Raw genomic sequence first — 24,920 nt, 5'->3', positions numbered from 1 at the left:
TGCTGTGGAAGGTTGCATAGCGTGTGGTCATGCTGTAGATGACACATACAAGAAAAGGTAGCTCTGAGCCAACTAACAATGACCTAATGGAAAAAACTACAATGGTGCATTGTTAAATGTATAAGGAAAGTTAAGTGTAGTTCTCCAGTTGCCAGGTATACAAAAAGCTCACTAATGAACTCAACTAGACCCAACTAACTAAAACCAATCCACCTACATATCTGTGTTGGAAAATAAACAGCCACTTCAAATCAGCCTGAGAAAACTGTCACACATTAACACCATGTGCTGTAATTGAGGTGTGTGGAAACGAGTAACAAAGCTAGTTGAAACAGAGTGTTGGAAGAGATGGATAAAAAGTTGACATATAAACTGTTAAACTGCTGCTAAATGTAATGGATAATTAAACTGTATGAGTAAATAAAAAAACAATCCACTTTTATATAATTAAAAGAGATCTTATGATCCGTTTATAAGAATTTATTTATAACATGATAGGTGTTGCTGATGAAGTGCTTGAGCTCATTTGACAGGACTGTGGGGTAACATCAGACAAAAAAAAAAAACTACTATAGCATCTAATACGGTGTACCAGCACATACAACTCACTTTTTTTTTATCCTTTTAATAAGTAAGCCTCTTTAAAAATGTCTTCCATTAAGAAGAAGATATGTGCCAATCTGTTTGGATCATAGAAATGACCTTCAAATGATTGATTATGATCACAGTTTGCTACAAGTTACCTTGAAGGTGGCTTTTCAAAGTCCACATCCAGGCATCGCTCATAGGAGCTGATGAAAATCTCCAGCCATAACTTCAAGTAGTCTGGATCCCTCTGAGAGACAGAAAGACAGAGAAAGAAAGAAGGGGAGTGAAGAGTAGTTAAGATGGAAGAGGGAGAAGCAGAGACAAATGAGAACATGGTTAGTTGCCTTTGCTAACAAAAGCAAAGGTTAAAACAAATAGATGGTTGGCAGCTGACAGGCCTTGTCTGCAATCTGATTGTTTTACACACACACACAGTAAATTCTGTCAAGTCCTTTGTGACTTCTACACCCAGACAATAATAAGGCACAACCTTTCTGTCTCAATGTAATTTAGAATGAGTGACAATGTGACCACATGAAAAATTTAAATACCTTTTCAAATGCTTAAGTCATGTTTTAATTGCTTCAAAGACTGAAATACTGAAATTGTTTATACTGTATAACATGCTAAATATATATATATATAATAGGGATATAGTTGTTTATGAAGCTGCTACCTGAGCATGGGAAACAGTTGACAGCAGGAATGTCTCAGGTGTGTGTGTATCTTTCTAGGAAGTGTAAGCTAAGGCATGCACCTGTTGGGTGTGGAAAACAGGCCTGACTGCATTCTGAGGGGGGGTTTCTAAGCAGCCTGCTGATCAACATTTCCTAAATTCCTGGAACAATGCCTAGAGACGGGATGGGATGGCAACATCAGCTACAGAGGAAGGCTGGCCTGCTCAGACTGCTAGGTCACAGCAGAGCCCCTGGTCTAAAATCCCATCAGCCACAGGAACAAACACAGAACACCAAACACAAGGCGACCACACTGCAAAAACTGCTTCACTAGCAATAGCTGGGGCCAGAAAGATGCGTTTTCCTGTAGACTGAAAACATCTCTCATTACCGGTTACTCATTACTACTGGGAGCATTAGCTTTTACATATGTCAATAAAAACACAAATAGTGCAGAGTAGTGTCAGTTTTTATTACCATCGTTATTGCAATAACTGACAACGAACACAGAAATGAGTCACTTCTATGACACACCACTTACACACACTGTGTCATGGCTTGAGGTGTGGAGGGCAATGTTTTGCCAGCAGAAAAGAAAGAGGCAGCACAAGAAGATTTATATTCATTGTTCTGAGAGAAGCTTTGGCTTAATTTTTAGTTATCAAATCATGTTACATATTTTCTTTTCATAACAGCAATTACTTAGCATTATTTAAACAAATTTAATTTGGCTGTTGCTATTCTATTTTCATTTATCTTGTCAGACAATAACCATCAATGGATATGACCTGGGGACACTGAGAACTGATACTTCAAAGCAACACATACTGTAATGTTTATTAAGTAATTTCTTTACACTGAACATAAGCGTATGGGTGTGTTCTGCAGTGATTACATTAGCAGGTTATAGCATACATCACTTACAGGACTACAACTGGTGATTATTTTCATTACTGATTAATCTTGCCATTTCCTTCTCTCAATTAATCAATTCATTGTTGTGTCTATAAAATGTGTGATGTACATTCATCTTCATCTTCGGACCAAAAGGCCGAAAGATATTCAGTTTACAATGATATAAAACAGAGAAAAGCAAGCGAATCCTCACATTTGAGGAGGTGTAATAAGTAAATATTTGGCATTTTTGCTTGAAAAATCAAGAAAACCAATAAATCAATTATTGCACAATATTCGAAAGGATAAGCAAATAATCATTTCAGAGGCTACACCACATACATGCAGGGTGCAGGATGTGTTAATGACCTGATGCACTTGGGACAGAGTAATTAATTCATCATTACAGGAGTAATCACTTGACCCCCCCAGCAGATCCTGTCATAGGGGCTTTGGGCCATCTGGAGCGTGTGAGTGAGCAATCTGGGTCAAGGAGGGCTGAAGAGGTGATCAGGACAGATTACAATAACACCAGTCAGTAGATTGTGCATTTGGTGGCATGGTTTGAACAGCATGGGTTTGGAGGCCATTAATTAAGATAATAATTTAGTTGTTTGGTTGTTTTTGTGTGTTGGGCAACTGGAAACTCTTGAGCAGTTTGGTGGAGCTCCATGAAGGGTCAGCGGTTTGTTAAAACCATTACGACTCTCTACCTAACCCAGGCCAGCAGTGTGGTCTATTGCCTATTTTGCAGCAACATCATGACTTTCCTTCTCCTCCTCTGTCACAGTTTAAATCTGTACCCTACTTTTGTCACTGATCTTGAAGGGCAGTCTACTATGAAAGAGTTGAAAGCTGAAAGCTAAGCCGAAAGATAAGCAGCATATTTAGCTACCAATGCTACCCAAGGAAACAAAGAGTCAGATGGAGAATGAGAACAAAATGAAACAAAAGGCAAAATACAGTGCTAATGTTCACAGTGTGTTTTTAATGGGCCTATCTTGGCTGACATTTTATTTTTTCTTCACTGTTGCTATGGATTCCCTACAATGAAGCTATCCCCACCTGGATACCGCAAACATTAAACACATGAAATGTCCCATGATGCCTGTTTCAGACAGACCACTGGATTGACACATGAACGCAGTTTTGCAGACGATTCATAAACCAGAAGATTTTCTGGTCAAGCTACTGTGTAAAAATGAAGGAATGTGCAGATTAGAGCTTGAAACTGAGGAAAAAGCACAACAACTGTAAAGAGAAATGGGTTTTCTCTGGATAGCAGTGCCATCTGGCTAAAAGAGTGGGAGAGGGGTTAAGAGGCTGACTGCTTCTGTCTGCGTGTCAGAGTGGGAATCGGCCAGAGCGGAGCAGGAAGCCAGCTCTCTGCAGTTCCTTGTGAAGTCATCAGAACAATCTTGAGACGCTGGCTTCTGTTGTGTGTGTGTGTGTGTTTGTAAGAGAGAGAGAGAGAAACAGTGAAGAGAGACAGAAGAAAAGAGGGAGCAAGACATCTGAGTGGAATAAGCAACAGCCACGTGTGAATAATATGTTCTGTTGGGAGAACATGGCATGTCGCCTTTGTGTGTGTCTTTTTCCTGTGTTACCTTCACTGTGTGAAATGAATCACTGACTATGGAAAGAAACGACTGCTGCCTGAGCTGTTTTTGTAATTTCAGCAATAGTCTATTGTCTGGACATGCATGTGGATGTCACTGCCAGAAAATTAGATGATGATTTAAGCCAGCAGCTTCACTCTCAAGCTAGTAGCAGTGGCAAAATGAGTGTGTGAGTGTGTGTGTGACAAAGAATGTCCTCTTTTAGGCAGCAGCTTGGGAGCACAGATGCCCATTGAGGGTTTGGACTGTGGCAGGCAGGGACACACCCTGCTCTACACGGCTCTGTTTATCCTTGGCCTTCATCACAGGCCTGACATAATGATCTAGATGTACAAGTAGGAGTCTTAACACAACAAGAGTCACCTTGTCCCAACTCTCACAATCATCTTGTGTATAAAAACAATTCCCATGAGAGCATCACATGCCTCTCCTGTATTCATCATTATCTTGGGCCCTTTGCCAAGCTTCTTCATCGCATTCCTAAAGATCCGTTTAAGCTGACCTCTCTAAAGATAACAAGGTCGCTAGCAGCACAGATCAATGCACTTCATTCTCCAAATTGAGGATTCCCTATTGGCTCTGAAAAGGGTGGGAGTGTTCGGTTGCCCTGAGGGATCAATGTCTGGATCGACAGATCTCTTTCACTTTGATATGCGAGACACCATGCTCTGAAAGACGCAATATAGTGTGTGTTGACCTGGGACAGCAGATCACGCTCTGCTTGGTGATATCATACATATCCTTCCAACTAACAACATGCCAGTACTGAATGTGTCCCAGCAGCTGATAGCAACAGATAATAACAGGTTGAACTAAATGTCAGACTAAAGAGGTTTGATACATAAAATCATTTGATGTAAACAATGTGATATTGCAGTAATTTAAAAAAATGTGCCTGTTAAAAGAGATAACCCACAACATTTTCATGTGCTTCAAGTAAAAGTTTATTGCCTGACTAATAAGAGTAAGTTAATAAATTTAACCCACATCAAGTTCATGAAAAATTTTCTATTTGCTGTTGTAAAAACTAAAAGTCTTGCCACTCCGCAGCCATTTGGCAACACCCCCGGGCAGGTATTTCAGGATACCAAAACCAGGCACCTATCTAAATGAATGGAGAGAGTCATATGTGTAATTCTAATGGTGACTGGCACATAACAGCTGCACACAATCACCAGTCAAATCTGATTAAAACTGCTTGGAAAGTTTGCCACCAGCCTCCAGACTGCTGTGATGTGCTGCCATAAACTCATCCCTCCAGAGCACTTGAACAAATGCAAGCATTTGTCACGCAAGTTTTTGTTTTGATATCCTCCTCCTCCATGCTTATTTGGATTCCATCTGCACTCGCTGGCATCATCAGTTGAAACTGATGTGAACCTTTCTCAAAGCCTTTTTTATGTGACCAAAGGGCCACAACCCAAACATAAGTGTCATATCAAGACATCTGCTTGAAAAATGACTCAAATGACTAACTGATTATTAAAATTGTTTCCAGTTACTTTGCCATTTATTTTAACACTTGTTTCAACTCTATTCATTTCTGAACAAAAATACTCAGTTGCACAGAGAGCAACAAATTTGATGTTTGTGGAAGCACTTTAACATGTTTGCATCATGCAGGTGTCCAAAACTACAGGTGGCTCAATTCATATCCTGTTCTGGTACAGCTGATTGGTGTGTCAGCAATGGTATGACTACTGCTATCAGGCAAACATGGATGAAAACACAATTTAAAATATTTTTGAAATAACCTTAAATCATTTTGGTAAAGGTTTTATGAGGAAGGAAATGCACTGAACACTTGTTTGGGTACAAATCAGCTTCCTATATATTAGCTCCCTGTACAAAGGGAACAATCTACAGGAAATCAAGCTCCTTCAAAATCAAGTCTGAGAGCATGTAAGAAGTTAAAGGCCAGGGAAACAAAAACCACATATTACCCAAGTCAACCAAGTCTTAAACACATACAATAAAAACAAGAATTACTACTCTAATAAAACATTCATGACAAAAACATTCAAAACCCTGAAGCTCAATATCTCATTATTTTCTGTGGCAACTCAACACCAGCAGCTTTGGTTGTATTTCTAACTAATTTAGAAGGATACTGATACAGTTTTAAAAAGTAATTAGATTTGATTTTATATTATATTTATATGCTCTTGTGCATTGTTGCTGCACAAGTCTGCAGCTCAGCAAGGGCTCCACCCCTCCAGACAGGCGTGGTCAGCCGACTGGTTGTGTGGCTGCTTGCTTAGTTTGGGTGGCTGTGGGTGACCTGGCTTAGTGGAAGTGGCCTGGAGTCACTGAAACCACAAGGTTTAAACCGTCCACTCCCTGTGGGTTTGAAAGATGACTGTGGTCATTCTGTTCCTGCACCATCACAGCCCAGCTTCACTGCCCATCAGTCAGTGACAACTCCTCTGGCCATGACGTCAGTGCTGGGGGTGTATTTATAGACGCTGGTGGGAGGGGCTAAAACCACATGAAGCATGTCTGATACACAATGTCAGTGACATCAGTGTTATTCCAGAGATATTCATAGCACAGAGGAAAATGAGAAGCAAGAGGGAGGCACAGAAGCAGCAGTGAGAAAGAAAGCTAGCCTGAGGGAACAAACTTTGCATACCAGCACATAAACCAAAGCTTGAGTGTGTGGCTGGTGTACAGACGCATGCATGTGTATATGTGTGTGTGTGTGTGTGTGTGTGTTTGAGAACAGAGATTAGACTGTAACAAGCAAACGAGCAGCGAAGCCGGAAAGAGACCCGAGTAATCTACTTGAGCAAATATGTGAAACCGCGGCACTTTCTCCTCCTCCATCATTTCCAGCTCGACTGCTTGGTTTTATTCTCCTTCTCGTTACTCTCTTCCCTCCCTCTGTTTTCACCCTTTTTCCTCCAATCCTCTCGCCAAACCATGACTCCTGTAAGTGCAGGGGGGTTTATGCAAATTACTGTCGTTTCTCTGATCCACTCAAAAAGCTACTCGCTAGGCACAGGGTAGGGTGGGGTGGGGTGACATCAGACAGGATGACGGTTCTGTGAATCTTAACCAAAAAGCCCTGGTGGTTTGATGACAATTAAAAAGGAGCAAGGATTTCTCCTCTAGAATTAGGATATCGGACCGAGCTTTAAAGCCACTGAAGATTGAAATGATGCCCCTGTCTGTTGAGGCATGTTCCCTGTGGTTGTGAATTAAAAGGGCTTTTCTGCAGCAGACAAAGGCTTTAAGAGAGTAACTGGCATTATTCACAAGCCTGCTAAACCCTCCACTTTCTCCAACAAGCCCCTCTGGAAAATATACTGGTGAAAAGAGGAGAGAGCCGCTGCAGTGCTGTGTTTGTTGCCACTGTGCACCAGAGGCAACCAGCGGTTCCGTCTGCTCGGGGACAACACTCTGGCACAAACCAATGACAGGCAGCTAAGAGGATCGCTGGTTACGTAATGGTCTTAGCTGTCGTCTGTGACCTCTTGGCCCTCAACAACTCTGAGAGGCAAGTTGGAGTCAGCCTCTGAAACAACTGCAGATTCTGATTATAACTGTTAAAATTCTTAGATCATAAACCATCTCGGTGCTTCAGACATCCAGTACATAAATACACAGAATTCTGGCTTGTTCTATTTATAAACCCTACTGTGCGTACAAACCTGACGGGGGTTTCCAGAGCTTTTGGGTGTGATGATCCTACGTTAAACCACATATTTTTAACAGTGTATTATGAAATTAAATGATAATATACATCTATCATTCCAAGTGGGATGATAGTGTAATCTTTACTCAGCACTAAATTAATGTAATCATATGAATTACAGGCATATTGACAACTACAATTCACAACAAAATGCTGTATAGATAAAATGTAAGCATTTAGTGCGTTGTGACCAACTTCACAGCTGTGTTTACAAAAGATACTGGTGTAAACACATATACCCATAGATTAGCTGTAGTTGTTGACTAGTGTAGTTGCTTTTGGAGGTGAAACTAAACTTTTGTTTACATTTAGATCATGGATCACACCTTGAACAACTAGCCTGAGCCTTGTTTAAATACTGGACATGTCTACTTGGAGCAAGTAGGTATCTTGGTTATACATGCCTGTTCACCACATTTTAATCTGTAAACATTATTTTAAAATACTGTTTACAACTTTTTAGGAGGTAAATATGAATAGACACAACACAACTTCTTGCTGGATATGTCATTGTGCTTGACTCTTATGCAAAAGTGTGAACTAACAGGATCATCCTGGTGATATTCTACAGTTTTGTTATTGTCCAAAAACTGAATCAATACACCGATCCCACTAACAACTACTCTACAGTCTGTGTATCCAAAGTCTGATAAATTCTATCCTTGTGTGCCACTGAGCTCCATTGTTGTGCAAAAAGAATTAAAAACACATTAGTGAGCTACACTCTTGCACTGGCTGACATGTTCTTTCATTATGATAAAAGTGGAAAATGTAGTGTATTTTGAATTAATCCCACACACGCGCGCGCACACACACACACACATACATACAGTCCAGCTGCCATTAATATTCACGAGCGCATCAGATGTGTATTAAACTGCAACTGAAAATAGTCCCCATCAAGTGCACTGTTTCATCCTATTTGAATGTTTGGGTAATTCCATGTCAAATTAACAGATTTTGGAAAATTTTCTGTCTGATGATCTTGGATTTGCTTCATGCTATATGAAAATAATGTCACTGTATCCAACAAGTAGTCTGCAAAATCTTTGGCTTGTGTCTTTTTTAGTTTCTGTGATATGGAGGCTTTAAAAAAGGTTGTGACCCTAATAAATGAGTGTTGTTAAAATACAACAACGTTCCATAAGACATTACCTTTGAACTATTCATGGTACATGCTTGAAATTTTCAGGGAAGATTTAATGTCATCAAGTTGCTTTGGCAGTCACTTCTCCTACAGTCTGAACGCAGTGCCAGTCCACATCAACACACCAACTCCTACACACTCCTCACCACTGACTTTGATGCCACAGCTGCTCACCCAACAATTCCTGACCTCATCATCAGCATGTGAACAGCTGCCACTTCGGGCCTGAAATTAAAAATGATTCTGTTGTGATACAAACTCAGCCTCTTCCCTTTTCCAGCAGGAGGAAGTGGATGATAATGACATACAGAGATAAGCAATCACAGGGGTTTGACTGGGGCTGGGTGATAGAACAGGAAGATCTGGTTCTCCCATTGCGGCCCAGGGCTGCTTGTAATGTACAAGCCTGTACTGTCAACAGTCCACATCTGACTGACTTATCCTCAGGGATCAGTTAAAGTGTTAGCCTCTGACATTAAAGGCAGGGATGTCTCTTTTGTTGTCAATCATTACACAGACAGAGGACATGAGGGAGATACTGCACCAGGATGAACACAAGAATAAAGCAAACACTTTCCAAGGCATCTTACTGAATTTTATGGTCTAGTTTAAACAACTACTGCTGGTCCTCTATACTGTTTCTATGCTTAAACAGACTCACAATATTATGGTACTATTTGGACACTAGGACTGGGCGATATGGCGATAAACGTTTTCCTGCGACATGACTGGCAGTTAATTAATTTCTGTGCATGCTGGCTAAGCAGGGAGATCCATTATATCGAACATTTATTGATAATTTGTTATATTTCTAATGAAGAAAATTATGTTAGCATTTTATATTGTGATAGAATTCTATATTGCAATATAATTTTCTATCACGACAGCTTTCAACAACGTTCAGTGTCTGAAACCATTATAATTATTAAACACATTACTACCAATGTTTTAGGGCTGAGACCCAGCATCACTAGTGATAGATTCTACATAAGGAAAATACTCAGACTACAAGTATTTCCTTGCACACAGTAAGATAAGAAAATTGCTGCTCTGGGTCGAGACAACAAGAGGCTGGGAGAGGGAGGTAAGGACTGAGGTTGTTTGTGTAACAATTAACCCTTCTGTGGGTTCCAGGGGGTCTCACACAGAAATATTCCTCATTTGATTTAGGCCACATGACTGGAGGTTCTCCTCATGGCCGACATATCCCGGCAACCCTCATACACACACATACATATACATACACACACACACACACACACACACACGTTTAGCGTGGAGACACCCCGCCAGCCATACCTGACATTTCAGCTGCTTGGGGGAAAGGGGGAGAGGGAGGGGGAGGGAGGGAGAGAGAGAGAGAGAGGCCGCTGCACATATATATTTAAATGCTTCTCTCTCAGCGTCCTTTGCCTCATGCAGAGAGAAATATTGGCCCTGTGGACTCTGGCTTGTAGCCAGAATGAAATGAAACGATCCTTCGTCGCAGTTGAATGCTTAGTCAATGCAAATACACACTCCTGCTAGAGCAAATGCAGTGTGTATGCTTGCAGCAATTGCTGGCAAGTTCACAAGTGACTGTGACAAGTGTGTGTGGGCAGCAGTGTGTCTGGATACTTCTAATACATCTGAACCCCCAAACACCCACACCACTGGCATTAGATATTCTATTTGTGTCAACATGCGTTTTACTTCTACGGATGAGGATTATTCAATGTCCTAAACTAACAGAAAACAGCTTGGTGTGTGTGTCCTCTGTGTGTGTGTGTTATTGTGAGGGATTACTGTGGGAAGAAAAGTGTGTGACTGCAGTCCTGGCTCACGTGAGGAGCAGCTCAGGCGGCCCGTTTTGATTGGACGCAAGGATGTGTCCGTGCTGTGTCGCCCAGTGAATTAAATCTAGCCAACAGCTGACTCAAGGGGTGCTGTCTCTACTCGAGTGCCATTCATTCATCTGCACTGTAAAAACGACATACTGTTGTAGATGCGCTGCACTGTTCCTTGATGCACCAATAACATTTTGGGCCTGTGACTACACAACATCCCTATTCGTGTTGAATGTTTAACTGCTATTAATGATATCTTAGTAAAACATCAGATATAACTGACTCAGAGCTAATAGGGTGGAAGTTCTTCCCTGACCACAGCTACTGATTTGAGGTTACAGTGTGTTCTCTGTGAATTAATTATCCATTTATAAACCAATAAATAAATCCCCCAGGCTCTGCATACAGTTTAGCCACCAGAAAGGTGCAATATAAAGTATTAAAAGATGCTAAATAATGCTATAAATCAACCACATTCACTGACTGTAGTTTAAAACTGTCTTTTAGCACAGGCTTTGAAATGCCATATTGATTTTACTTACTACTGACCCCAGCCTGCCACTGCAGATATGCTCAGTCTGTTATAAAAACAGCCAGTAACACTAGACATCCAAAATATGAATGCCAAGAGACAATAACCTCTTTGCCAGGGAGGAAATGCCATCACACTGTCCATTACTTCACCCCATGACATCTCCCAAATAAGCCACAGAGGGAGTGTGTGTGTATGTGTGTGAACAACTTACCTTAGTGTAGTAGAGCATCCAGACTTCATACAGTCTCTCCTTGGATGCCATGGTGCCAGTATGTGGCACCCTCAGCCTGTAGTGTCCACCGAGGTCACTTCCCTGGCTGCTTCATGGTTTGCAGTCATGAGCTGAACCTCTGCTGCCGGGCGTCAGTGCTCATCATCGTGATTGTCCAACTCTGGCAAGGTGAGACACTCCTTCAGAAGATGCCAAAGAGAAGGAGAGGGGTTGACAGTAGACGTGTTGTGGCAAAAACTTTTTGAAAAATTACTCCATGGCAGAGGAGAGCTGTGCAGTCCCAGAGAGGACCTGGAGCAGCTGGGCCTGTGCTTCAACTTCTTCACTTCTTCTTGAAGGTTTTCCCAGCAGCGTTTGCGCTATCAGCGATAACAACACAGACAATTACATATCACAGAGGTGGATGTTTTGTCACGGTAAAACAAATGGCGAAGCTACCCGCCGCTAGCAGCGACAAAATGCCTACTGAAATATTACTCCCTGTGCACTTTGAGCTGCCCCGCTGGCTACAGACTGGCGCGGTGGTGGTTTAACTACACGGCAAAACACACACCATTAATAATGTCTGTTTCTGTCGTGTGCTTTACAAATTAGCTACAAGCAGCCTCGCTCGCCCTATGACAGCTGTACAACGCCTTCAGTTTTCCTCGGGAAACATTACTCCACCAGTCGACCTTACCTGACCAAGCTAGCTTGAAGCTAGCTGTCAAAAAAGACTATTTCTATTTTTTTTAGCCTCCGTTTCTCCTCCTCCTCCTCATGTGACAGAAACGCCTCGTTCTCCCAAGACTGCCCGGCTACAGAAGTCTCACATGAAATTAATAAACGTGTGAATACCTGATAAATTGTATTAAAACCGTCGATAAATTGAAGACCACTCACCTGTGTAACGGAAAGACCAACTGTCACTGACGCCGTTTCCAGAGTTGTTGTAAATGTGTCAAGTTCGCCACAACGACACCACGCATTCAACCAACGGCAACTTCCGGTCAAAATACGTTTTTATTTATTTCAAAATATTATTTAAAAATGCACAAGCGTAGCAATAGCAAGCATTTATTTTTATTATTATTTTTAGTTGCTCTATTTCCAAAGACATCTGAACACAAAGTGACAACTGCACTTCATAATATTTTAAAACCTTTTGTATTATTGGATGTCTGATGTAATGTTTTTTTTATTGTCACATAGGGCTGTGGTGGCTACAATAACGTTCGCAATTACAGGAGAATAATATAGCATTCCTGCCACTACCAGTGTTATTGGTTTAAGGAAAATGGAAATATACCCTGAATTCAAAGTTGATAATTGAATATAAAGTTGTTTTCAAAGATTGCACAAGTAAAACAATTTTGTGCAACTGAATTTGCTGTAAAAGAAAATAATATAATCATTATGCCACCCAAATTGGAAACAAAAAAATAGTATTATAGCTTTAACAAACTGCAGAAAGATGGCAGTACTCGTGACATATTAACCAGTGTTATTACGTCAGTTTTAATATGTATACGCTGTGTAGGAGGTACCTTTAATTTGATAGGTGAACCGGATACATAATACACTGCAGCGACTGGCACAAAAACAGTGCCAACTAAGCGAACATGGTCAGATTTACATTGTAATGCGATGTGTGTTTCTTTTATGCCACATTTTACTGAGACAATGGAAATGTGGCTGTTAACATTGATCGTAATACTCAGTGTGTTTGCGACAATTCTGCTCCTTTACGTTGTCGATGTGGACCTACGTGGTTGCTAAGGGATGGGCTTGGTAGCAGAGCTGCACCAGTTTGTTTTGATGTTGTGTTGCCACCTAGTGGAGCAGTAGAGAAATGCTATAACTTTGATTACCTTATTTTAAAGGAGAAGGTGGTATAGATATTTAAGATTAATAAAAAAAAATAAATAAAACAATTAATCTAATTAGACTAACTGCTGAAAGATAAATAATTATTTCTTCTCCTCTCCTTGTTTTTCCTCATCTCTTCATATCTTTTTTCTCCACTAATTGTTTCTCCACAGCAAAATAAATGTCAGACAAAAAGGGGAAATAGTTAAAAACTTCAAAATAATTAACTATTTGAACTTCACAACATCTGGTGAAAACATTAGATAAAGGGATATTTACTTTTCATATGAGGAAGTTCACACATCACATTTGCCCTCCCACCTCCTCTCCTCTCCTCTCCATCACAGATATACTGCATTGATGCAACAAAAATGATTTTTTATTATCATCAATACATATGACAATTTTCAATCAAGTGATTGCTCAGTGTATTTAATGTCAGAAAATAGTGGGGTAGAAACAATCAAATATTCACATTTGAGAAGCTGGTAGAAGAAACATTTTATATTTGGGGCACTTTTACAAAAAAAAAAAAAAAATATATATATATATATATATATATATATATATATATATATATATATATATATATATATATATATATATGTGTGTGTGTGTGTGTGTGTGTGTGTGTGTGTTCACTATGAGTCTTTTCTTTGGGCCAAAGCCTCAAAGACTCTGGGGAGTGATATAACACATTCATCCACTGGGACATAGACATCAATCCCTTCATTTCTAAAAACCTTTTCAGTCTATTTTCTTTTGACACGTTGGTACACATGGTCTTGTATGCTTCTCTTATCCCAGAATTTGGATGAGAAATATAACATCAAGTATATAAAACCAAGTCTGCATTTAGTTGGTGATGAATCATTTCATTCGTCCTTGTGTACATTTGAGATTACTACTACTACTACTAATAATAATAGTATTTATTTGTAGACCCCTTTGCAAGACTCAAGTTAGAAGGTGCACGACACAGGCCAGGAACATAAACCAAAATCATAAGATAAAAATATTACATTGTATAATTCCACTATCATACTATCATACACAAGCACACGTACACAAGTATCATTTCATCATTATTACAGTAAGTATATCATTTCAGATACACATAACACAGTGTTAAATGTGGAAAGTTATAGTTATTGACAGTAAAAAATGCAAATTCATTAGCAGGATGAACCTTGGCTGTAAGTCGCACCCCGGTTTATTAGACAATAACATCTGAATGTCTCTGAGCTTCTTGGGTCATTGCAGGTCAGCACTTCCTCTGTGATATCACAGTTTGTCACATCTGCAGCAAACTAACTGCAGCTGAGATGAGTTAGATCACCTCATTTGAACTGACCCTATTGAGAGAGACACCATTCTGATATTCACTGTAATGTTTTATGGGAAAGAGACTGAAAAGGCAAGTCAACAACATTTTTTATCCTGTAATAATCACAGCTTCCATCTTTAAAGGATTTAAAGAGGAAAGGATTACAAGGAATCTGATAAAAACTGATTTAATACATTAATATGAATATGTTTGTGTGTAAAAGATACAGACTAGTACAGACTGAACTCTCTATTCAACAGTGAGAAAGTTTCTCTTACAGGGCGAGGCTACCTCTGCTTCATTGAACACAGAGACACTGAGGAATCAATTGACCAGACCAAAAACCCAGGATACAGAGGCTCAGTGAATGTGGTGTTGAAGGTGTGGATGTGGATCAGTGTGTCAGAGGAGACTCTGTAGAAGGACAGAGTGCCAGCAGGACAGTCCACATACACTCCTACTCTGTTAGAGACAGGGGTGGTGTGGATGGGAGTTTCTCTGTCATTGTGACAGACAGAGTAACTATTATCAGAGCAGAACAGTCTCCAGGACTGATCATTCCTTCCAAACACACACTCATTACCTTTTCCTCTCCTTTTGATTCTTTTGTAACTCACTGATACATAAACATCTCCTCTCCGCTCGACCTCCCAGTAGCATCGACCAGTCAGACCATTTCTACACAGCAGTTGAAGCCAATTGTCAAATCTGTCTGGATGATCAGGATATAACTGATCTTCTCTCACATGTGTCATCGTCCTGTTGTTGTCAGACAGTTTGATTTTTCTGTTTACTGTGTTTAGGTCAATTTTGAGTTCACAGGAATCTGATGGGAGAGATCAAGACACAATACGGCTGCAGTTATTGATCTATCATCTGATCATTTATTGAGAGCTTTTAGCAAATTTAGCATGATGAAGATTAAAAACACACTTACACTTCCTCAGACCTGGTCTCAACCATCGAACTCCACCAGGCTCCACCCTAAAAGGAGGAGATGGGTCAGAGCAGCGTGTTCTCTTTCAGCATGCAAACAGACATTACGCCACATTCATACACATATTGTTATCAACTGACACACTGATCAATCACAACATTAAAACTACTGACAGGTAAAGTGACTAATATTGATCATCTTGTTGCAATACAGAAACAGAAACCACCCCCACCCCCTCATGGCAGGCCTCTCCATACCTGAGAGAGTCCAGTCTCCAGTGTGGATCTTTAAGTCCAGCTGATAGCAGCTTGACTCCTGACTCTCCTGGATGATTGTAGCTCAGGTCCAGCTCTCTCAGATGGGAGGGGTTGGAGCTCAGAGCTGAGACCAGAGAAGCACAGCCCCCCTCTGTGATCAGACAGCCTGACAGCCTGCAGACAAACAAACATTACATTGGGCAGTCCAATTACAATGTTGACTGGACGATGGTACAAATGATTAGAGGATCACTACAGTTATTAAAATCCACACCGAAGGGGACACAAATATGTGGTTTATCAAAGTAGTCACTGGACAGAGGCAACACCAGTCAGGCTCTTTAGCCTGCAAACAGTGCCTGATGAACCCTCCCTGAATAGTTTGCTGTATGTGTTTTTTAATCTGGCATATTTTGGACCAGATTCAATACTTAGAAGCTAAATTTATACTAAATCTTGCAGAATTGTCTGAAAAGTGCTCCTAGTTTAAGGTCCTTTGATAAATCAGACACAATTACACACTGCTTAGCTGTTTATCCAGTATTTTAGATTAGATTTTAAATGGTCACACAGTATGATGAATCTTTACTTGAAAGTCTCCAGTCTACAGTGTGGACTCCCCAGTCCAGTAGACACCAACTTCACTCCTGAATCTTGCAGGTTGTTGTTACTAAGGTTCAGTTCTCTCAGATCAGAGAACTGGGAGCTGAGAACTGAGGACAGATCCTCACAGCTTCTCTCTGAGAGGTTACAGCCACTCAATCTGGAGAGGAAAAAACAAACAAGATGACAAACAGCATTGTGTTAAATTCTAATCACCTTGTTGGGTGGGCACTGGAGGACAATCAGATACAAATGATGAAAAAGGACCTGCATCTTAATTCTGTGCCATAAATAAGACAACATTTCTCAAAGAAATTAAAATATCACCTCCACATCTACTGGGGAGTGGTAAAACTTTGTGATATATAGTTCCTTCCATGCTGCTGTATTATAAACAAGCTGGAGATGTGACTGTTACTGATAACTAAAACAATTACAACAAACAACAACAACAAACAAACTAAAACAACTAGTAACTTCATCTGACCTGACAGTTCCCACTTTACAGTGTGGACTCTTCAGTCCAGGAGAAAGCAGCTTGACTCCTGAATCCTGCAAGTTGTTGTTACTGAGGTCCAGCTCTCTCAGACTAGAGGACTCAGAGCTGAGAACTGAGACCAGAGCTTCACAGCTTCTCTCTGAGAGGTTACAGCCACTCAGCCTAGAAGTAAATAATGAGCAAATTGCAAATAGCATTGTGTTAAATTCTAATCACCTTTTGGGGTGGAGATTGCAGGACAATCAGATATACCAATGATGTTTGTTTCCTCTACTGCTCAGAGGGAACAAAAAGACTTGCATTTTAACTCTGTGCCAAAAATAAGAGATTTTCTGCTGTATCATAAACAAGCTGGAGATGTACGTGTTACTGATGGCTAAAACAATAAAAATGGCATTATTTCACTACCTTTTATTAAATCATATAGTTTATCCATTTCAGCCAGAGTTTATCTCTATATCTGTTCTTTACACTTCAATCAGAAGACATTGCTATCTAGAAAATGTAAGATCTTCTATTGTGTAAGAAATTTGATCTTCCTGGAAAACATTTTGGAGAAAACAGTTTTCACAATAAAGTTTGTTTAAAATGTGTGGAGCTCAAAACTCAGCAAAATATCTCCAATCGTTTCAGAAAAGCAGTAACTTATTCTGACCTGAAAGTCTCCAGTGTACAGTGTGGACTCTTCAGTCCAGGAGAAAGCAGCTTGACTCCTGAATCCTGCAAGTTGTTGTTACTGAGGTCCAGCTCTCTCAGACTAGAGGACTCAGAGCTGAGAACTGAGACCAGAGCTTCACAGCTTCTCTCTGAGAGGTTACAGCCACTCAGCCTGGAGAGAGGATAGTAAAGTGGAAGAAGAAGTAAGGAATTTATTTTCTATACCATTGAAAAGGAGGATTAATCCAGCTATCTATACACATACAGGGCTTTACTAGAGACTTTGACCACTGGCAGCAGCCTCAGAAGAGCCTCCTCTGAAGCAGAGTATTTCTTCAGGTCAAACACGTCCAGATCTTTTTCAGAAGACAGTAAGATGAAGACCAGAGCTGACCACTGAGCAGGAGACAGTTTATCTGTAGAGAGACTTCCTGAACTCAGGTACTGTTGGATCTGCTCCACTAGAGAACGATCATTCAGTTCATTCAGACAGTGGAACAGATTGATGCTTTTCTCTGCAGAGGGAGTCTCTTCAATCTTCTTCTTGATGTACTGGACTGTTTCCTGATTGGTCTGTGAGCCACTTCCTGTCTGAGTCACCAGACCTTGTAGGAGAGTCTGATTGGTCTGCAGTGAAAGACCCAGGAGGAAACGAAGGAACAAGTCCAGGTGTCCATTTGGACTCTGTAAGGCCTTGTCTACAGCAATCTGATAGACATCAGTCTCTGCAAACCCATCTTGTTCTGTTTCAAAATTCTGCAAGGTTGTTTCTTCTTCCGACAGCAGATTGAGTCCAGAGTTGGTGAAGGTCAGATGGACATGAAGAGCAGCCAGAAACTCCTGAACACTCAGATGGACGAAGCAGAACACCTTGTCCTGGTACAGTCCTCTCTCCTCTTTAAAGATCTGTGTGAACACTCCTGAGTAAACTGAGGCTGCTCTGATATCGATGCCACACTCTGTCAGGTCTGATTCATAGAAGATCAGGTTTCCTTTCTGCAGCTGCTCAAAAGCCAGTTTCCCCAGAGACTCAATCATCTTCCTGCTCTCTGGACTCCAGTGTGGATCTGTCTCAGCTCCTCCATCATACTTGATGTTCTTCAGTTTGAATTGAACCACCAGGAAGTGGATGTACATCTCAGTCAGGGTCTTGGGCAGCTCTCCTCCTTCTCTGGTTTTCAACACATCCTCCAGAACTGAAGCAGTGATCCAGCAGAAGACTGGGATGCGGCACATGATGTGGAGGCTTCGTGAGGTCTCGATGTGGGAGATGATCCTGTTACCCTGCTCCTCATCTCTGAACCTCTTCCTGAAGTACTCCTCCTTCTGTGGGTCAGTGAACCCTCTGACCTCTGTCACCATGTCAACACACTCAGGAGGGATCTGATTGGCTGCTGCAGGTCGTGTGGTTATCCAGAGGCGAGCAGAGGGAAGCAGTTTCCCCCTGATGAGGTTTGTCAGCAGCACATCCACTGAGGTGGACTCTGTAACATCAGTCAGGGTCTCAGTGTTGTGGAAGTCCAGAGGAAGTCGACACTCATCCAGACCGTCAAAGATGAACACAACCTGGAACTCTTCAAACCTGCAGATTCCTGCTTCTTTGGTTTCAGTAAAGAAGTGATGAACAAGTTCCACCAAGCTCAACTTTTTCTCTTTCAGCACATTCAGCTCTCTGAAAGTGAATGGAAATGTGAAGTGTATGTCCTGGTTGGCTTTGTCTTCAGCCCAGTCCAGAGTGAACTTCTGAGTTAAGACTGTTTTCCCGATGCCAGCCACTCCCTTTGTCATCACTGTTCTGATTGGTTCATCTCTTCCAGGTGAGGCTTTAAAGATGTCCTGTGGTCTGATGGTTGTTTCTGGTCTGTGTAGTTTCCTGGATGCTCTTTCAATCTGTCTGATCTCATGTTCATCATTGACCTGTCCAGTCCCTCCCTCTGTGATGTAGAGCTCTGTGTAGATCTGATTCAGAAGTGTTGGGTTTCCTGCTTTACCGATCCCCTCAAACACACACTGGAACTTTTTCTTCAAGTTAGGTTTGAGTTTATGTTGACAAACTGCAACCTGGTGTCCTGAAAGATCACACAAGAAATAAGATCTATCTTAGTACATATGTCATTATAATTCCACCAAAGAATGCATATATGAACATACTTCTACCATTGTTTTGAGACATCAATAGATGTCCTATTTATCCATCAGTTAAATTTGAATTTATGTTGATAAATGGCAGCAATATATCTTTAATAAATACAAAAGAAACAATATCAATAAGTCACAAATAACATGTGACATTCAATGACCCTAAAGAATGTGAATATAAATATATTCCCTGAATACAAAGATATTCTTACTGCTGTGCAGACAGTCAGCCAGCTCCTCCTGCTTCATTCTCCTCAGGAAGTTCAGTGTGATCTTCAGAAATGCCTCTCTGCTGCTCCTCCTCTGCTCTTCATCCTCACTGTCCAACACCTCCTCATCCTCCCTCTGACTCTCTAAGCATTCTGGGTAATCTGGACTCAGAACCTTCTGGATCTTCTTCAGCTCATTTTTCATAAAAGTGACAACATTCTCCTCCAGCAGCTGGAACAGAAAACTATATGAGTGACATATTTGGATGAAAAGTCTTGGACTATGATCTAACTATGACCTTTCCTTAATATTAAGGAAATCTACAACTGAGTGGTATTCTCAAATATTCTTTAGTCACTGATTTCCACTTTGTCTCTCTGTGTCAGCGTTAATGATTCAGTGTCAGTGAAACACTTTCTGTAGATGATTCATTTATAGCCATTTAGCGAAACAGATGGTTGAAGCCTTGAGTTTGCATCATGGAGATTAACACAGCAAAGAGGAGAACTGTTGGCTTTTAATTCAAATCTGACCAATTATACTACTAATAAAGAAGAAACAAGAAAAAAAGCAAAAGACATTTTATTTTATCTTAAAGCTCAAAGCAAATAAAGCCCTGTTCATTTTGCCAGTTAACATAAATAAAGCCCTGGTCAATATTTAACAATTAGCTGCATCATAAACAAAATATCATTTCATTTATAGCTGAGGTAAAGTTTGTCATGCATATACAGACCATAAATATAGAGTCCAGGTGTGTTTGATGCTGCTGAGCAGACTGACCACTGGGAACCTCTGAGCTCTCCTGGTCCACTCTGTGGAGGGATGATGAAGAAGAGACACACTACACAAGTTAGAGGTACCTCAAGCTACACGATTGATTACAAATTGAATTATTGAATTAGGTGAATCTCGCTAACATTTAAGTGTTGCTTGCACTGCCGAACCCACTGAGAATCAAGTGTGTAACTCTTCACCATGTTTCAGTTCACTGTGTTTGTTTCACTGGCTTGTTTGGCTGAGCCCCATCACTCAACGAACCTATGCAGTACTTTGGGAAACACCAAAGTTGATTTGCTGATTTCTCAGTGGCAATCACCAACTGAGTTGCAATAAATGGTTAGCTAGTCAAATGAGTTAAACGTCAGGCAGGTAAAAAAGAGAGAGAGGTTTTTCTTGGTGGACCAATGCACTTCTCAAGGACATAAATTGAACAAAATATGGGCTAAAACAATTAAATGTTGGGAGGACAATTTATGGCTACTTTGGTGACATACTACTACTATTACTACTATCTACTGGCACACAAATATTTTCACAGCATGACAACTTAGTTTAATATTCAATCATAATAATAGGTTATAGGATGAAAACAATTTTAATATATGACAGTCTCACTGTCTGAAACCAAAAATGTCATTTTTACATAATTTTTGTCCTCTTACATGTTGGGTGACACTTATTCTTTGAGCACCTGTAATGTAGTGTCATTTTTAGTATTGGATTTCTATTGTAATGTGATGCTGCAGCTTTTCAGGACAAATTTGTGATTTAAATGTTTTGTAATGTTGCTGAAATTATAGATAAATTTGACTCTGACTTACTCTGCCATTGGTCCTTTAAAAACTACTGGTATATCCATGGATTGGTCACTCCTGAGGGACACACAGCTGGGCTCAGGTTCAGAGAAGTCTGGGGTCTGATGAATCCTGGTAGACATAGAGGAAGACCATTAGGGATGGAAATTCACTTTTTATTCATCAGCTAAAAAAGCTGCTGGAGAAACTAGCAGCTATCATCAAGTAATTTCATGTCTGCTATATTCAGCTGTATTAAGTACATTAAACATAACAACCAAACTGTAAAACAAACTCATGAATTGTACTTTTGTAAAATACAGTTAACAAACTACTTTTGTGAAAATGGAAATTCATTATCTGTACTATGACATGTTGGACGACACTTTTCTTCTTAAATTTATGGAGTTCTGAGTTTCTATTATAATGTGATGTTACTGTTGTTCAGGGGAAATTTGTGATTTAAATGTTTTAATGTAATGTTGCTGAAATTATAAATAAATTTTACATTGACTTACTCTGCCATTGGTAAATGTCCTTTAAAAACTATTGGTATATCCATGGACTGGTCACTCCTGAGAGACACACAGCTGGGCTCAGGTTCAGAGAAGTCTGGAGTCTGATGCATTCTGGTAGACAGAGGAAGATCATCAGGGATGGAAATTCACTTTCTATTTGTCTAACTAAAACTTTGTCAAACATCAACTTACTGTCTGAAAATACACTTGCTCTATCTACAACCCATGTTTGCAAGACGAAATGAAATCTTCATCAACAAAACATACACAAATCTTTAAATGTGAATAATGATGGTGGAGTGATTTGAGTGCTGAGCTCTGACATGGAGAAGAGTCATGGACAGTTAGAGATGTTCATCTCACCTCTGAGCCTTGGTCTGGCTCTCATGTTCCCCACACAGAGTGGTTTTAGAGGGAGGGACTCCCTCCTCTCTGTCCTCACACTGATTCATGCTGCTCAATTCACATCCACATCAGCTCACACACACTTTCTACCTTCATCTGGAGAGGAAACACAAATCATTCACCTGCACATCAACTGAAATCATCCTTACATGATTTCTCCTGTAAAAATATCAGCTGCTGCTTTTCTGTTTCATATCAGTCTTAACTGAATGCAGTCAGACAGCTGTGAGGCAGAGGGAGCTGCCATCAGCTGCTGTGCTTCTATCAGTCCACTAGATGGTGTCATGAAACTGCAGTGAAGAGCAACCCAACACACACAGAATACATGGATGATCATTGTCTGTGAGTCATCCAGGTCATGGTAGTCTTAAGTGTTGAAGTTGAAGGCAACTGGTCTTCTTTTAGGTTCTTGAAGACGTTTAACCTCTCATTAGAAAGGCTTCTTCAGTTCTGAAAACTGGTTGGGGAGTCCCAGGTATTTAACCTCTGGGGGTGGTTATAGGAGTCACTGACCCACCCAGTCGTTATGCGAGTCGTTAGGGTCACATGAGCCCAGGTGTGACTCATTAGTGGGTCGTTGCTCCACCTTGACATCATGTGAGTCGTTAGGGTCACATGTCTCAAGGTGTGAATGGGGGTTAAGTTTCCTGAGTAAGGATCTCAGGACTGCACTGTAAGTGGCTGATAGTTGGTGTCATAAGCCACCACCTCTGTTTAGAAATGGACGTTCCAGATGGACATAGATGGCCTCTTTTACTCCTCTCTCAAACCATCTGTCCTTTCTGTCCAAGATGTGGACCTTGTCGTCATCGAATGAGTGTCCCTTCTCCTTCAGGTGTAGATGAACCACTGAGTCCTGCTCTGATGAGCTGGCTCTCCTGTGTTGTGCCATGCACTTATGGAGTGGTTGTTTGGTTTCACCTATGTACAGGTCTGAACATTTCTCCCTGCATTGTACAGCATGCACAAGGTTACTCAGTTTGTTCTTAGCCTGAACCGGTCTCTGTCTAAGGGTGTTGCTGGGTCTGAAATGCTCTGGGATGTTATGTTCTCCAACAGTCCTGCTACATAAGGTCTGACAATGTTGTTACATCTTTTTTTTCCTGTTCCTCACTGGATGAAACAAGCTATAGCTGTTTATTTTACACTACAAATATTATGACATTCAAGCATTTCGCTGGCACTGAAAAATAAAAAATATAGCATTCTTTTGCTAAGAATCTCAATATCTTTCCACCCATCCCACCCCTTAAAGGGCTTTGTTAAGTTATTGAAGGGTATCTAAAAATTAGAACAGCAACATCATTTTATAAGTGAACTTCTAAATATCAGTTTAGCTGTTGTACAAAGGTAACACAATAAATACACTGAAGTGGAAAAACATGAAAGGTAAAAATACTCAATTACAAGTAATAATCTTGCTTTCTAATTTTACCTGAATAAAAGTACACAAGTAAAAACATTCATCATACAGAATGACTTACTAGACCCATACGTGGTACGTCACTGTTCTCAGTTTCAAAAAAAGTTTTAAAATCTCAGTCTGTCTGTGAAATAAATGTAGCGCAGTAAAACAATAGACAGACAATGGAGAGAAGTGAAATCTCAGCGAGGAAAGCTGCACTCAGTCATCAGTAAGAGGAGTTATACAGTAATAACGATGGTGTCTGCAACTACTCACCACCAACTAACTGCTTCTACTCTTACTCCACTGCTTCAACTCCAAATATTAACTCAATATGGCGGATGATTTCATGTCCTCGTCACGACTCTACAATCACAGCTCCGAATCAGTTCAGATAACGCTGTCATTACTACACTATAATTATCGTTACAAGCCTTTGTATTACAATATTTTGGTTAACGACATAAAATCTCATGGTGACTTCCAGAGTTAAGTGTTATTATATGCAATTATTGATCAATTGAGTTATAAAGGGAACTAATATCTCCATTAACTGTGAGGGACTTTAACTCTAGCATAAGATAATAAATGACAGATTAAAAATGATTGTACAGACACTTCAAATAAACATGATGATGAACATGATCCTTCATAAATCATCTTGAGTCTCAAAGTCCAGTCCAGGATCTGATATCAGGATCTGATATCAGGACTCTGGTTTATAGTTTTATTATGAGTCTATTCAATGTTCAAATAAAAAACAAAATCACACCAAACAGCAAATTGCAGGTTAAAGGATAAAACAGTATCAGGTGTAATGTGAAGTGTAGAGTGTGATACCTTTCCATGTTGGTAACAACCTGCAGCACCTGATGAAGACAGACACACAGATGGTTAGTCTTCAGTCTGATTTGACTTTTGTATCATCAGGAAATAAAATCTCTGCTTCTACTTTGTTTGACTTGGTTTTAAAGGCTCTGCGCTGTATTCTGAAGTATTCGTTGTCATCAGGGACTGTAATGAATCAAAGTTCCATTTACTCAGCTGCTTCCTATGAATTTCTTCACTTTGCAGCTCCCTGCTGTCTGGACCAGGTTTTTGTAGAGAATCATCAGCTGAAATCCTCTGCTTCTTGTCCTCCGTCAGTCCTCTGTGTCTGCAGGCTGCCGTCACACTGAAACATCGAAAACCATAGACCTACAGCACACAGTTCAAAGATCAGTTGCTGCACCTTTAAATGACTTTAATATGATTAATATTTAACTTGCAGCAGTTTCCTGCTCTGACTCTGGCACAATCAAAAACCTGAAACTAATAAACCTC

At 40.4% G+C, this 24,920-nt stretch overlaps 1 protein-coding gene and 1 long non-coding RNA gene across 3 annotated transcripts; both read right to left on the bottom strand.

Annotated features, from left to right (window-relative positions):
• Positions 1-723: 723 nt before the first annotated feature.
• On the bottom strand, positions 724-12,181 carry LOC108880545 (uncharacterized). The gene is made up of 3 exons (XR_001960500.2): positions 12,098-12,181; positions 11,195-11,574; positions 724-835 (listed from the first exon to the last, which is right to left on the bottom strand). It is a non-coding gene; the product is annotated as an uncharacterized LOC108880545 (long non-coding RNA).
• Positions 12,182-13,675: 1,494 nt separating this feature from the next.
• Positions 13,676-24,787, bottom strand: LOC108880547 (NACHT, LRR and PYD domains-containing protein 3). 2 transcript variants are annotated; one of them, XM_018672114.2, is made up of 14 exons: positions 24,638-24,787; positions 24,438-24,466; positions 22,151-22,288; positions 21,788-21,898; positions 21,297-21,401; positions 20,429-20,507; positions 19,695-19,923; positions 17,609-19,412; positions 17,342-17,515; positions 16,675-16,848; positions 16,174-16,347; positions 15,585-15,758; positions 15,328-15,374; positions 13,676-15,216 (listed from the first exon to the last, which is right to left on the bottom strand). In XM_018672114.2, exons 3-14 carry the CDS (start codon positions 22,237-22,239, stop codon positions 14,678-14,680), a joined length of 3,699 nt encoding a protein of 1,232 aa, XP_018527630.1. In that variant the 5' UTR covers positions 22,240-22,288; positions 24,438-24,466; positions 24,638-24,787; the 3' UTR covers positions 13,676-14,677. The 2 variants fall into 2 exon arrangements, with proteins under 2 accessions (XP_018527630.1, XP_050925394.1); XM_051069437.1 differs by lacking the exon at positions 17,342-17,515.
• Positions 24,788-24,920: the final 133 nt, after the last annotated feature.

Source organism: Lates calcarifer, unplaced genomic scaffold, assembly GCF_001640805.2.
Source record: "Lates calcarifer isolate ASB-BC8 unplaced genomic scaffold, TLL_Latcal_v3 _unitig_959_quiver_953, whole genome shotgun sequence".
NCBI lineage: Eukaryota > Metazoa > Chordata > Actinopteri > Centropomidae > Lates > Lates calcarifer.
This window is presented reverse-complemented; position numbering and strand designations above follow the sequence as displayed.

Coding starts and splice junctions, on each gene's coding strand:
- LOC108880547 (XM_018672114.2), bottom strand. CDS start 22,239: ATGAATCAGTGTGAGGACAGAGAGGAGGGAGTCCCTCCCTCTAAAACC. Junction 19,413..19,694: donor GGCTGACTGTCTGCACAGCA/GTAAGAATATCT, acceptor GTGATCTTTCAG/GACACCAGGTTGCAGTTTGT. Junction 15,375..15,584: donor TGGAGACTGGACTCTCTCAG/GTATGGAGAGGC, acceptor TCCTCCTTTTAG/GGTGGAGCCTGGTGGAGTTC.